This window comes from Galleria mellonella, unplaced genomic scaffold (assembly GCF_026898425.1).
Source record: "Galleria mellonella isolate WM207_F2 unplaced genomic scaffold, CSIRO_AGI_GalMel_v1 utg213, whole genome shotgun sequence".
Taxonomy (NCBI): Eukaryota; Metazoa; Arthropoda; class Insecta; order Lepidoptera; family Pyralidae; genus Galleria; species Galleria mellonella.
In genome coordinates this window covers 7738422-7753854 of record NW_026442039.1, presented here as the reverse complement: position 1 = coordinate 7753854, position 15433 = coordinate 7738422, and the positions used below count along the sequence as shown (strand labels likewise).

Genomic DNA, 15433 nt, shown 5'->3' with positions numbered 1-15433 from the left:
TCAGAAATGGCAACGCATGGGGGGTATCATGGGCGAAACAGTATACTCTGTTATTTCCAGGGTACTGCTCATGTCTATAGGCGACGGTTACCACTTTCCATCAGGTGGGCCGTCAGCTTGTTTGCCATTCTAAGTTGTATAAAAAAAGGAAATGTTTGTGTTTGTTATGGACTTTCCCAAGAGACTACAGCATGGGGTTCTTCAAAAGGGAGGTAAAGAGGTTTCTTCAGGGTCGGCAACGCGCGCGTAATACCTCTGGTATTGCAGGCATTCATAAGCTAAACCGTTTACCAAAAAATGGATAATTACAGAGTATTTCGTTTCTCATAGGTGTTGTAAAAAGCGACTACGAGTGGGCTAGGGCTGGGTAGTAGCATCCCTCTTAAAACGTCTCCAAACCTAAATGCGGTAAATGCGGTCAATCCGCCTGCCAAACGTGACAACTACTGGCAAAACCCGCCTTATAGGGAAGGCTATTTTCATCAATGGATACAATATGTAAGTAATACTTTAATAAATAAATTTTCAATTCTTTTTTTTTTGTGTATATATCACATGGTAACTTCGCGAATTGTTAGCTGTTTTTGGTGATTTAATTAAAAGTGTTCAGGTAATTGGTATTAAACTAATTATGTTGAAATTACAAATTATTAGTTTAACTTAAATAGTAGTTTTTAGGTTTGGACAACCTCTTGCACGTAATAGAAACAAAAGTCGAAATATTACTCGACTTTTTTGACTAATTTATTATATCTTGCGTCAATTTTCTACCTACCGTAGCAAATCATTCCAAAAGTATGTCAGTGTTTTTTTTTTAATACTATTTAAAATTAATAATATAATGATCGGTGTGGGATAAAAGATTTACGAGTAAAAATAAAATAAAAAAGATTTTCATGCGTTCGAAATTTGTTAGTCGGAAAGTGTAAAAATGGAAAATACATTCCGGTACCAGTTTTGCGGTGGTGGAGAATCTGTGAATATCTGCCAAGTAAATCAGTTAGGAGTCAACAGTATTGTGCCGGTTGCCTTCCTTTAGTTAATTAAACTGACTCGTTCTCGCACATTCGCAGCGGAATTAAATTTGTGAATAGTTTATACAGTACATGTGTATCTTTGCTTTATATGTTGGATTACAACATAGCGGCCATATCTATTGAATTAACCCAAAATAGCCTTTTTAATTGTTATCAAAACACCTTTCTGAAATTGTATTATTTTAAAGAGTAAATTAATGATTTTACTTTATTTCTTATTCTTTATTTATAACTAGCTGTATCCCGTGCCTTCGCCCACGTGTATCAGTAGGTACGCTAAATATCCTATGTGTTAAATTAGGATATATTCTACCCATGTACCAAATTTATTTAAAATCAGTTTAATAGTTTTTGTGTGAAAGAGTAGCAGACATTCGTGTATCATTACAAACGAATTTATGTTTCGAATTTATAATATTAATAGGATTAAAAAACAAAATGTATGTAATTCAAAATTGACTGGATTCATTTAACAATTTCAGTAATTACAAATACTTACAAAAACGTAACCTTCAAGAAAAGAGCATATTCCTTTTTGAAAGGCCGGCAGCACACCTGCAATGCCGTTGCTGTGTTATGGGCGGCGGTAGTCACTTACCATCAGGTAAGCCGCAAGCTCGTTTGCCTTCTGTGTTGTAAAAAAAATACTATTTTATATTTCTTCAATATTACAATACCCTAAGTTGCAAATTAAATGTAGGTACTTTAATGAAATAAAAAATATGTATTATATTAAAAATATTCGTATTATAAAAAAAATATATTAATTAATGTAACAAAAAAATATAAATCGTTACATGTATAATATTGTATTAGCCATTAACTGTCCACTGCTGGGCATAGTCTCCCCCATGAGAGGGGCTTTGCCAGTAATTGCCACGCTTGGCAGGCGGGTTGGAAACCGCAGTTAGGCTTTGGTGAAATTTTAAGAGGGACGCTGTTACCCGTCCCTCCACCTAAGCTCCCTTAGTCGCTTCTTACGACACTCATGGAAAAGGAAGGGGTGGCCTATTCTATGCCGGGATCACACGGATACAATTTGCGACATTATTTCGGTTAAGAAAAATGGCCAACAAACTTGGCTATCAGTAGAGAAGCTACTTCATTATAAGACAATTTTGAGTTATTGTTTTAATTAAACATCTATGTTAGTGTTTATTTACTTTTGTATATATCATTAATTATATATTTATATATGTTATATATATATATATATATATATATATATATATATATATATTATATATTGAAGACATAAAAAAGGTGTATCTATTTGTCATAAAGATATTTTAGTATGCTCGTATGTTACGCTCCATATAACTCTATCAAGAGGATATGAAGTTCGACTTTGCGTGAAATTTCACAAGTGTCACCGAACCAATGGGCGTCCCTCTATATTTTCATATATTAATATATACTCGTACAATTTGAATACAATCGTGCATCCATTTTTTTTTTATACCACTGAGGTGGCAAACAAGCATACGGCCCACCTGATGGTAAGTGGTTACCGTAGCCTATGAACGCCTGCAATACCAGAGGTATTACGCGCGCGTTGCCGACCCTGAAGAAACCTCTTTACCCCCTTTTTGAAGAACCCCATGCTGTAGTCTCTCGGGAAAACCTCGGCAGGAAGCTCATTCCATAACCTGAGTGTTCGTGGGAGAAAACATCTCTGAAACCGCGTTGTACGCAACCATTTAGGCTGTAAGGTATGAGGGTGAACTCCCTGTCGATGGCGAGCCGTACGATGATAGAAAGTGGCCGTAGGCATCATATCATCCATCTGTTTTGTAATACTAATTTCTTGAAAGTTTATGGAGAAGTTTAGAATGAAGCTGATAAAAAGTTATATCAGCCCTTCCCCCTTGTGGGGGGGGGGGGTTTCCAGTAGTTGCCAAGTTTGACAGGCGCGAAATGACAATCGCAATTAGGCTTTAGAGATGTTTTAAGAGAGACGCTGCTGCCCATCCCTCGCTCTCCCTTAGTCGACTCTTACGACACTCACGAGAAAGCAAGGACTGGCCTATTCTACGCCGGGACCTACACAAAAATGTCTGTACATTGAATGTACTTAAAAAAAATAGTGTAAGGCCTTTTAATAGGAGAAATAGAAGCCAAAACAAAATTTTTTAGAAAGTATGTCTGTCTATATGTTTGTTCCAGCATCACGCAACACTTACTGCACCAAATTGAATTCGATTTTCACTAGTGTATTTCTGAAGATGTAACTTAATTTTTTTTTAAGTTAGAATATCTTTGCTAACAAGTTGTTAAATTAATTCTTGTAACTTTTTTTGCGTTCGCGTTAAAGAATATATATATTCATATATTTTTTATGGAAACAAAAAGAGCGGTGTCATTATATTATTGCTTTGTCGCTACATAGAAGTATTTAAATGCACGCGAGGAACATCAGTAATTAAGCCAATGAAACAAGTTAATTGAACATAAAAAAAAAATACTCGATATCTGAGAGTGAAAAGGAAAATCAATTCAAGCACAAGCACACTTATACTCTAGCGGTATCAAACTTTACAAGGCGGGGGCTATGGTCGCGCCGATCATTATTCATTAGTTTAACCGATTACCCAAAAGTTTTCTCTCATAAAAATAATGTAAAACCAAGTCCTGCCCGCTCCTAAGAAGATAATTCCCCATAATTCCGCTTAATTAATAATGAACAAAGATGTTTCCTTAAAGTGAGTTATTGATCGTAAAATACTGAATGTTACGGACTTCTTGTTGAGTAATAAATTTAATTCCAACCCCGTTACAAACTTGTAACAGACATAATTTTTTATAGACGCAGATAACTTTGATAGCAACGTAGGTTTAATTTAAATTGAAAATTTGATATCTGCTGACTTAAATTAGCGTAGCCGATTTAATCCGCAATAATTTCGAGTATTGGACACTTCGTTTACAACTTAGTATTAGCTGGTAATTATAATTTGCTATGACAACCCTAACGTACGAATCGAATGCAAGAAACAATATCTATAGGCGACGGTTACCACTTTCCTACAGGTGGGCCGTCAGCTTGTTTGCCATTCTAAGTTGTATAAAAACAAATTTTTTTATTATAATTAAAGCAGAAAACGGTAAGTAATTATAAAGTAACAACAATAAGAGAAATATTTCTAATTATACAAGCTACAGCGTCAGTAACTAAGAGATCTGAACATTCACTGGGAAAATATCTTTTCACATCCTCATTTGTTTTATCTACGTCTAAAGTAATAATAGGTAACAGTGGGCTTTGAACTAAAGTACTTTAACTGTAATACTCCATGTAAGTAAAACACAGCCACCTTTTACTATTTCAAGAAAATCATTACGAGCGGCCACATTGTTTTTGTAAGCTCCAAGAAACACTTTAAGGTGTTTATTCTCGCTGGTGTCGGTATTCTTTTTAAGAAAAATTCGTTAGCCTGCCCTACTTGGGCTGAATTTCGATTAGAAAGACAAAGAGGCGATTGTAGATCGTTGGGAAGTGGGGAATCAATTAAATAGAACCATCGATTCTTGGGCGCCGATAATGTCTGTCAGAGTAAGTGAAAAGTGCTGATAAGATTGTTGGCGAGCGGCCGGCAACGAGCGCCTTTAATTATTTTCAAACGTCCCAAGTTCACGTGTTTTGTTTCAGGTTTTGCAGGGTGCTTTCCGTAAAAGCATTTGTCAATTGGAAGCTGTATTGTTGTTATTTTAGAGAAATTCACTCTTTTTTTACATGGATAATTTTGACTTTATTATTAACATAACTGTACATAGAAGCCATTGCAACTTCATTAATGAAATTGATATAAAATCAATGGGACAAATATAGGACCTTATATAATTTAAAAAAAAGTATTATCGAAATCGGTTTAGATTTTAATTTTTAATGATCGGATTAAAGAAAAATTATATTTTGGTATCAAAGTAAGGTTACAAAGGTATACTCTCTTAGTCCTGAAGATGAGGTACGCTATTTTGGCCCTAGGTTAAGTATGTTTATATACAGATTAGTAGATAAATAAATAAGTAAATAAAAAAATAAAAGTGCTTGTAAACAAGTTTATTTGAATGAAGAATGATTTGAATTAAATTGAATATATCGTATCTCAAGAAATAATAAATTTGTATTAAAATAGTGACCATGTGACAATACTTTTATAATAAAGTTTACCAATAAAATTGTAGCTGTGTAGATTTCGATGTATGAACGGAGGCATAGTATACTTATTTTAAATTCACGATCGGGACTTAACGCGATGTGAAAGCTTTCACAGGTAAATAGTACCTACATACCTGCTTCTTTATTGTCGACATTTCAATTTGGATAGCACCGTCGTGGTCACGACAGGCCTGAAGTGTGCGGCTTCGTCTGGCAGCTCGCGCAGTCTCCTAGGAGGATAAAAAATAAATAAATAAATAAGGAGAATAAAGAAGCAGGTATGCAGGTACTATTAACCTGTAAAAGCTTTTACATTACGGTAAGTCCTTTTTTTCAAGGTACTTTCTCCCACGCACAACCACTCTTTGGAATGAACTTCCAGCAGCAGTATTCGAAACAATACGAAAACATAACCTTCAAGAAAAGAGCATATTCCTTTTTAAAAGGCCGGCCGCTCACCTGTAATGCCGTTGGTGTTGTGGGTGATCATGGGCAGCGGTAGTCACTTACCATTAGGTGAGCCGCATGCTCGTTTGCCACCAGTGTTGTAAAAAAAAGTTCTGTTCGTGTATTTAAAATATGTGTAAACAATAACGCGAAAGTTTAAAATTAACTTTAGCATACTTTGTAGCCTGAATGGCCATATTTAAATACAAGTACTTATTAATGATATATATATATATATATATATACATATATATTCATGCACTAGCTTTATCGAATTCTGCCATATAAATGCAAAATAGTTTAGCTATATGTCTACGTAAGCATATATAGCGACATAATGATATTAATTAGGACTGCGAGTTAAGTTTAGAGTTATATTTGCCTTAGAAATGTTCCTAAATGTAACTCAGCCCATTTATCATTCTAATGTCGGTTTTGGTTACATGGGACCAGGCGACAGATTGGCCCGTTCCAAACTATCCTTGGTACTTACTACAATTTTAAACTGATAGCACTGAATGCTAACAGGTTATACTATATATATATATATATATATATATATATATAGAAGATCTTATCATGTGATTCCTCATTCCTCGTGACATCTAAGGGAAGAAAGCACTATGTACAGTACCATTCTCTTGCAGTGCCTATGAACTGGGATGAAATGATTACCTTTTACTATCAGACTAGCCGCATGGTCGTATAGTCACTAGGGGTGATCAACCGGTCGATGGTGATTATTAATCCAGTCGATCGTAGCAAGGCAAAAAATATAATATATTGCTAATCTAATTTACCAGAGGGAAACTTTGTACAAAAGTCGATTGCTTGGGTACCTCTGTCCCATTGGTGTTTCAACCGTGAAGCAGTTGTCAGTTGCAAACGCATGGCTGTGTTTCGGTTTGAAGGGTGGGATATGGCGTGAATTTACAGGGTACAGAGGAATAACATCTGAGTCCTCAGGAATGGCAACGCATGGGGGGTATCATGAGCGAGACAGACATACTCTGTTATGTCCATGGTACTGTTCATGTCTATAGGCGACGGTTACCACTTTCGATCAAATGGACCGTCAGCTTGTTTGCCATTCTAAGTTGTATAAAAAAAAAGATGCTCAGAGGCAATGCTCACACTAATATAAATAAGTGGTCCCTAAGAATAATTTTCAGTTTTATGTTTTCCCTCTTAATAAAATAAAAAAAAAAACTACATACATACATACATACATATCTGTCACGCCTGTCTCCCATTAGGGTAGGCAGAAACAATGGAACACCAAATGTTTCGATTCAAACAAACCTCTTTCGCTTCTTCCACACTCATCAATCTTGTCATACACGCTCGTCGGTTACGGGTACTTTTAATTTGGCCCTTCTTCAGCACGTCGCCTATTTGGTCGACATACGTCCGTCTACGGCGGCCCCTACCGACATCTCCATTCATTCTTGCTCGATAAATCTCTTTCGTAATTCTTCTTTCATCCATCCTCTCCAAATGACCAAACCAAAAAAACTACAATACTATATAATTGTGTACTATAATAAACTATGTTGTTTCATTTGAAATTTCAAGCAGTATATAATTGATAGAACGCACAGTGTTTCGTCAGTAAACAGTAGATCTTGGGGTCTAGTCAAATTGTTATAGAGGGAATAAACAGGTGTTATTATTTGAAATACTTAGAATTAAAATAAATTAAAAGATATTAAAATTTATACTAATTTATTTAATACCATTATTTACATTTCAAAAACCACACAATCTGTACAATAGACAAAACGCAAACCTATCCAATATATCTCTTATTTTTAATAAAAGATACAATTTTATACATTTATTACCTATTTTTTTTTATTAAATCGATTAATTAACAAATAATATTAAATATTAAGGTATATAATGTTTAAAAGTTCGTTTTTTTTTTATTGTGCAATATTAATTATTTACAATTTATCGACAAGCGTGAGGGGCAAGCTTGGTTATTATACATACTAAATGGGTCATTTCATATTATGTATTACATTGTATAACTATATGTAACATTTAATAATAGTATAATTGAAAATTATATAACAAAAATATAACAATACAGGAGTTGCAATGTGAAACCGTAGGCTTATATTCGTAGTTCTTTAAAAAGACATTTTTATTAAAATTTCAATAAAATTTGTGTATCCTCTATACACAAATTTCATTAAAAAATAATTAATTAAAATCGATTCACAATCGTTACGGATAATTACATAAATATACATGTATAAAAGTAAAAGTGAATAAAGAAACTTTGTTAAAATTATTTTTTATTAAAATTTTAATAAAATTTGTGTATAGAGGTTTCATTAAACTATAATTAAATTAAATCGATTCACAATCGTTGTGGATAATTACGTAAATATACATGTATAAAAGTAAAAGCGAATAAAGAAACTTTGTTAAACATATTTTTTATTAAAATTTTAAGAAAATTTACGTATAGAGGTTTCTTTAAAAAATATTAAATAAAATCGATTCACAATCGTTGTGGATAATCACATAAATGTACCTGTATAAAAGAAAAGCCGAGTAAAGAAACTCCTCCTTTCTTATAGGCGATTAATTTAAAGTGTAGTAATGATGAACAATATGATTTGGCACATGATTATAAAGACAAATATATATATTTTTATTTATATGAAAAAGGAAGCCTCAAATTTATCATTCTCTATCAATTTATTAAATCCGAACTAATTTAAAAGTATGAATAATTTAAGTTTCACAAAAAAAAACAACGTTAATTGTGGTAAAACTAATTAATTTCATTTGAAGTAATCAGTTTAGTTAACTACTTAACCAACTTTGATAAAATTTATATGGGATCAATCTGTATTTTTATCCATTCAGATAAATGAAGAAATTTTCAAAATCGACTGGATTTTTAAGGTAATAAACAAAAAATATATATCACCGAATTGAGAACTACCTTTCTTTTTGAAGTCGGTTAAAAAAGTAATCCATAATTGTATCGTTTGAGATTTATGGCAAAATTACTTCTTTGACAATAATTGCATGTATTTTTTTATGCAACTTAGACAAGCTGACGGCCTACCTGATGGAAAGTGGTAACCATCGCCCATATACATGAGCAGTACCATGGACATAACAGAGTATACTGTTTCGCCCTTGATAACCCACATGCGTTGCCATTCTTGAGGACTCATGTGGTATTCCTCTGTATCCTGTAAATTCACTGCTAGATCCCACCTTTCAAACCGAAACACAGCCATGTAAACACAACTGCTTTACAGTTGAAACACGAATGGGACATCACACATCACACTTTTGGTTGAGTAATTACTTATTATAAAAAAAAAAACAACAATGCATGAAATAAATAAATAAATAGATTATGATAAAGTGTATTAAGTTATACTCTATTTATTGCGTAATATATTTTTCTCTTCCATTCATCACTTTTCGCAGCCATCTTAGCATTTATTTCCTTACTGATCATGCCATGTCACTCAGTCATCCATCTCTTTTTACATCTTCCTCTACTCTTACGACCATACTTTATAGAGGGGGAAAGAATTGTTAATAACGCGGACTATCAGTCCTGTTGCTAGCAATATATCCTATCAGGTCGACCTCCACGTGGCACCCCTGGAAATCATCGTGCTGAATTCCAAGTGTATTCGTCACGATGGACTAACTGACCTGCCTTTTCATTCTCACCTATCATTTTTCACTGGTGCCTTGCCAGTGTATACTGTTAACGTGGGCGGTGTTACCATTTCATTATCATCCATAAAAAAAACACCCTACTTCATACTTCTTTTACCACATTTTCACCCCTGCGTATCACATGCCCATACAAATGGTTACAACCCAATTTCTCCACTACTGGCATTACTTTTAGAATTATTTCTAAATTAAATGACCAATTTTGATAAAAGACATTCCTACTAAGTCGTTTTACTAAACTACTAAATATAAAAAAAAACTCCTGCGCCACCTACCCACTTCTATCTGTTCTCCTTTAACCAAAAATACAGACATGTAAGAGATTGCCCTAGCGATTAGACCGCATTTTGTACTTTTATGTATACATTTCATTCTGTATTTATGTTACTGTATTTCACTTGAAATATTCAATTGTCATTGTATATTTTTGTTTATGGTGCAATAAAGAGTTAAATAAATAATAAATAAATAAAAAAAATTATAACAGTTAATGTTAAACTTTCGCGTTGATTACACATATTTTAAATACACATTTGGGACTTAACGCGAAGCAAAAGCTTTTATAGGTAAATAGTACCTACATACCTGCTTCTTTATTGCCGATACTTAAAAACATGCGATAAGTAGTTTAAACGCAGTGTGGATACCGTGAGTGCGGTGTGTTGGGTGGCTTTACATAATAATGGTAACAGTGTGACGGTACCCGAAGAGACTGCGCCAGCTGCAAGATGAAAACGCCGCTCACTTCAGTCCAGTCGTGACCGCGACGTGGTGCAATCCACGTCGAAACGTCGGCAATAAAGAAGCAGGCATGTACGAGTAGGTATTTATTTACCTGTAAAAGCTTTTACATCGCGTTAAGTCCCGGTTGTGTATTTAAAATTATAACAGTTGTCATATTTTGTGAAACGCCTCAAATACACTACACAATCTGTACCTATGGAAGGACATTGCACGTTATCGTGTGTAATTTAGACTGGTAATGGTAATAGCAACCCCATTACCAAACGGGGTAAGGGTTAACGAGTCGTGAATAACGCAACTATCCGAGTTTTACAAGGCCAAGTTGTCGCTGTCAGACGAGCGACTAAAATTCGCGCCAAAATAACATTGAATTCGAATGACGTTTGAATATATTATTTGAAATGGATACCCTGCACTCGGAAATTATGAAATATTAAATGCAACCCTATTAAATGTTAATCCGGGATTATTTAAATGCAGGTTCGAATCCCGTCGAATACGGCCTCTGACGGCGGTTTATTTATTTATTATTTTGATATTATCAAATGAAAGCTTATACATTTCATCATATCAATAATTATAACTCAAATACAGTAGAAAATACATCAAAAATCGTTTGATTTATTGAAATGATTTGCAAGTTAATATTATATACATTCTGTGGTATCACAATGTAATCAGCTCGACTTATTCAGAGATGACATTAATTAATTAAATATTTTCTGAACTAGGTGTTATGGAAGTCCATGCCACTGGTTATTTAATTAATTATTAATATTATTAATAATTATATTTATTAAGTATTTGATTTAGAAAAGGTATAAAACAAAGTTACACTTTTTAGGCAATTAGGTTTTAATTTTCAACTTTCATTTCAAGCTAGCAACACTTGAGTAAAATTGTAGCTACGATTTTGAATTTAGGTTCCGATATTAATTAATGTAAATACCAAATAGTCCGAACGGGATGGTCGAAAGACAGGAGGATTCATAATATTATAATTAGAATAATATAATCGGTTAAATTCTAATTAAGTCTTATACAGTTTGACGATATTTGCATAGTAAAAAGTCGCTAGTTGCAAGACACTCGGGCGACAAAAAGTCGGATGTCTATTTCGATTAAATTTAAACATAATATTTAATGCCTACGTTAACGATATAAGACATAAATGAAAATAAAACGTGCCTGATAAAATTAGATACAGTAATCAGAATGCGGTGCCGCACTAGTGAATTAGGCAGTTTCACTAGTTTATAACCATTTCGTTATAGTTTTAAACTAAAAATTTAATTAATAATAACTATAAATCAATACTTATTGCTCAATGTTATTTATTTATTTTATTTTATTCTTTATTGTACACACCAGTTATAAGAATATGACAGAGGTAATTAAATGTACAAAGGCGAGCTTCACTCTGATAGAGTTTTCTTCCAGCAACACCCAAAGTGGAAAGGAGCATCAATGTCAGCGAATAGAGCGGTGTACTATATTGTGACAATTTTTAAACAGACAAAAATTTATTTAATCGTACAAATACTTCGTATATTTAATGAGTTCGGTATAGTTAATGAGTTAATAAATAATTTTAAATATCATTTTATTGGACTATATGGAACAATCTCGAATTTTACCTATCGAGCATTGTTTACACAAATGTGCATAAGTCAATCCGGCATTCTCAAAGTTAAAATGTGTACTTACGTTATATTCGACAAAAAATCTCGCATCTACGTGATATTACAATACGTATCGATAATGAAAAAAAAATGTACTAAAATGCACGATCCACGTGTATTTTATACAAATATTCAATAGCATTTTAAATAGTCACATTTTCGTAAGGAAATATAATTTACTTGAAATATAATTATATAACAAGTCATCTGCAATTAAATCCTCTCATATAATCATACAGAGAGAGAGAGATCTTTGCCCAATGGTGGGACGTTATTAGCTGGTTCTAGTGATAAAATTTGCATTCATAATAATACACTCCCAACTCACACTCCACAAGTTAACAGTACCAAAAGAGTTGGAAACTAACATGAAATTTTCATACTTTGAAAACATCTTTCGTGAGGGTTTCTAAACAAACTTTCAATATAAAAAAAAGTTAGCCAAATTTTGGCGGCACCGTTTATTAATAATAAATTAATTAAAATTAATAAAATTCTATTAATATTAATCTTACGAAGTATTCGTATTTTTAATTTAAAGAGATGAGTAAATGTCGATTAAGACCTGCAGTATTTTTATGGCATAAAAGACAAAAAAATATATTATAAATATAAAATTATATATAAGTATAAAATTATATATAAATATAAATATTTATAATTTAATATTTATACTATCTTTTACATTAAATAGGTGATTAAATATACAATAGGAGATTAAGAGGAATCAATGACTAGTGTATTCTTTTTTTCTTAATCTAATAAAAAATTATAAGATTAGGTAATTATTGTAAAACTGTATGTAAATGACCGAAACATACTCATCTCTTCAACAGAAGGTAAACTTAACTTTCCTTTATATAAATATAAAATTCTCACTCACAATCTTTCAGGATATGACACAAGTATTTTAAGGATGATATGTTTCACTGTATATTCACAATGCTAGAGTAAAACATATTGATATTTAAATACGCTACGCCGTGTACAAGTCAGCAATAACTCTTTGGTAACGTTCAAATAAAGTTTTGTACTATACACGATATTTGTGATATATGTATACACAACACAGTACCTCGAATGGCGAAAATTGGAGACAAAATAATTTTTAAAATATAATTTTATTTGTTTACAATTATACATAAAGCTTGAATTATACAGATAGAGTACTGACTTTTAAAAACGAGTAAATTTTTTGTCAAATTAGTTGACTTGTTTTTTTTATCAGTGTTCTATATACTTACGCACACAATTTATCTTGACGTGTTTATATTTAATTAATTAATAAATAAATAAAATAATTTTTTCGCATTAAAAAGACGCAAGAATTATAAGACCAAAATAAACATAGAAGTTATAAAGGAATCACTAATAACTGTTTATCACGCAAAATTGTATGAAAAAGTTGATGCCGAATCGAGAATTCGAAACATTTGTATGGAGACACTCTATCTATATAATAAAAGAATATTAATAATAAAATTAATTCTGTGTACATTTCAATATTAAATACGTATGTACGTTTCTCTTATAATATTTTAACAAATATTCGATGTAGGTACAGAATTAATTACTGTGTTGTATGTACTGTATTGCTATTCACGAAATTGTAATACATTTATAATTGATTTAGTTAGTTAAATAAAGCAATAATAAGGTAGTGGATTTATTTATAAAATCAAACTATGAGATCCATTTGAAATAGCACGACGATAGCTAAGAAGGGTTGCCGCCAACAGTGTACTTGTTTTGCACCTGGAACAAAATGTGTCGTACAATAATTTGCACATATAGAAATAAATTAGAAACTAAATTAATTTACTCGCAAATCAGAATTATTAATATTTACACAATATGTATAATTCGAGACAACTTTACATGTTTATTATTTCACGTATAATAGCTTTGTAACTGTATATAAATGTACCTAATCTAGCCGTGTGGTCTTGGCATAGATAGGCCATGCCTTGCATGCATTTCCCGTGGGTGTCGTAAGAGGCGACTAAGGAAGCCCAAAGGAAGGGTAGCAGCGTCCCTCTTTAAACATCACCGTAAGCTAAACTGCGGTTATGAACCCATCTGCCAGGCGTGGCAACTACTAGCAAAATTCCCTAAGGGGGAGACCTATGTTCAGCAGTGGACGGTTAATGGCTGAGATGATGATGATGATGAACATATTTACACCAACTGACTATGCACTGGAATGTCATTTGCGTAAACCAGCAACTCTGTTATTGTAGCGTGATGGTCATCAATATATTTTATGACGTAATAAGATTTTTTTAATGGATGTACATATAAAAGGTAAGTGAGGATGGAAGCAGTAGGCCTACCATGAAGTGATTTTTGAAATTTCGAGGACGTACGAAACAGAAATTTGATGTTAAAATTACATAATACATGCCGTTTAAAATTATTAAAAATGTTAAAATATCGTTCCTCTGGACTACTAGGATAGAATTTATGATAAACTAAATGTTAAACTCCATTTACGGGATCAATTTCGGTACGAATAAAAACATGAAATTGAGCCCGAAAATTCGGAACTTCATTTCATGGTAGACCACCAGGTCACTTGGCTCATCATGATAAATTCAATAGTAACTAATCAGAGATCAACAAGCGGGTCTACTCTTGACTCTAATGCCAATATCAATCCAATTTATTGCCAATGACAATTTTATATTGCATCCATGTAACAGCTGTTAGGAATTAAGATATAATTGGGATCGGTTGACAATAGTTTACATTGACAAATTATACTAAAATGCATCTATTGGAACAATATGCCGTTATGTCGCTAGTACTGCAATTCGAGAGTGTAAAACTAGAATTTTTTGTTAAGAATAACACACCTGATTAGGTATATTGCTGGTAATAGAGCTTTTAGACCATTTTACTAACTATCCCTTCCCCCCCCCCCACCGCTATCATCAAAGAAATATGAATTGAAAAAAACTAAATATTTTAACCCTCCCATATTACTTTTTTTATACAACTTAGAATGGCAAACAAGCTTACGGCCCACCTGATGGAAAGTGGTAACCGTCGCCTATAAACATGAGCAGTATCATGGACATAACAGAGTATACTGTTTCGCCCATGATCCCCCCATACGTTGCTATTCCTGAGGACTTAGGTGTTATTCCTCTGTACCCAGTAAATTTACGCCATATCCCACCCTTCAAACCGAAACACAGCCATGCAAACACAACCGCTTCACGGTTGAAACACGAATGGGACAGAGGTACCCAAGCAATCGACTTTTGTACAAAGTCTCCTTCTGGTAAGTAAAGTGTTAAGTTTGTAAAATTAGTTAGGAGACTTAAATTTTATTGAAAATAAAATTTTTTGATTCACAAAATTTCTGTTTAAACATGTTCCATACCATCGACGGTTTTTTAGTTTTTAGTTTAGTGTTTTTTTTTTATATTACTACTAGTTATATTACTAGTAGCAAATAAACATATGGCCCGTCTGATGGTAAACGGGTTTACTGTACCCTGTAACGTCAGGTATATTACACGCGCGTTACCGTCTTTTAAAAAAACCTTAAGAACTTTCTTACGAACCCCATGCTGTAGTCTCTGGGGAAAACCTCGACAGGAACGTTATTTCACAACCGGAGCGTTTGCGGAAGT

General features: G+C 32.9%; 1 protein-coding gene across 1 annotated transcript in view; it reads right to left on the bottom strand.

Moving 5' to 3' along the window:
- Window positions 1-7430: 7430 nt before the first annotated feature.
- LOC128200600 (lachesin-like) overlaps window positions 7431-15433 on the bottom strand; it is a 128784-nt gene continuing 120781 nt past the window's right edge. Inside the window, exon 11 of the mRNA XM_052894541.1 lies at window positions 7431-13547. Coding sequence (XP_052750501.1) covers window positions 13471-13547 — 77 coding nt within the window. The 3' untranslated portion in view covers window positions 7431-13470. The remainder of the gene's footprint in view (window positions 13548-15433) is intronic.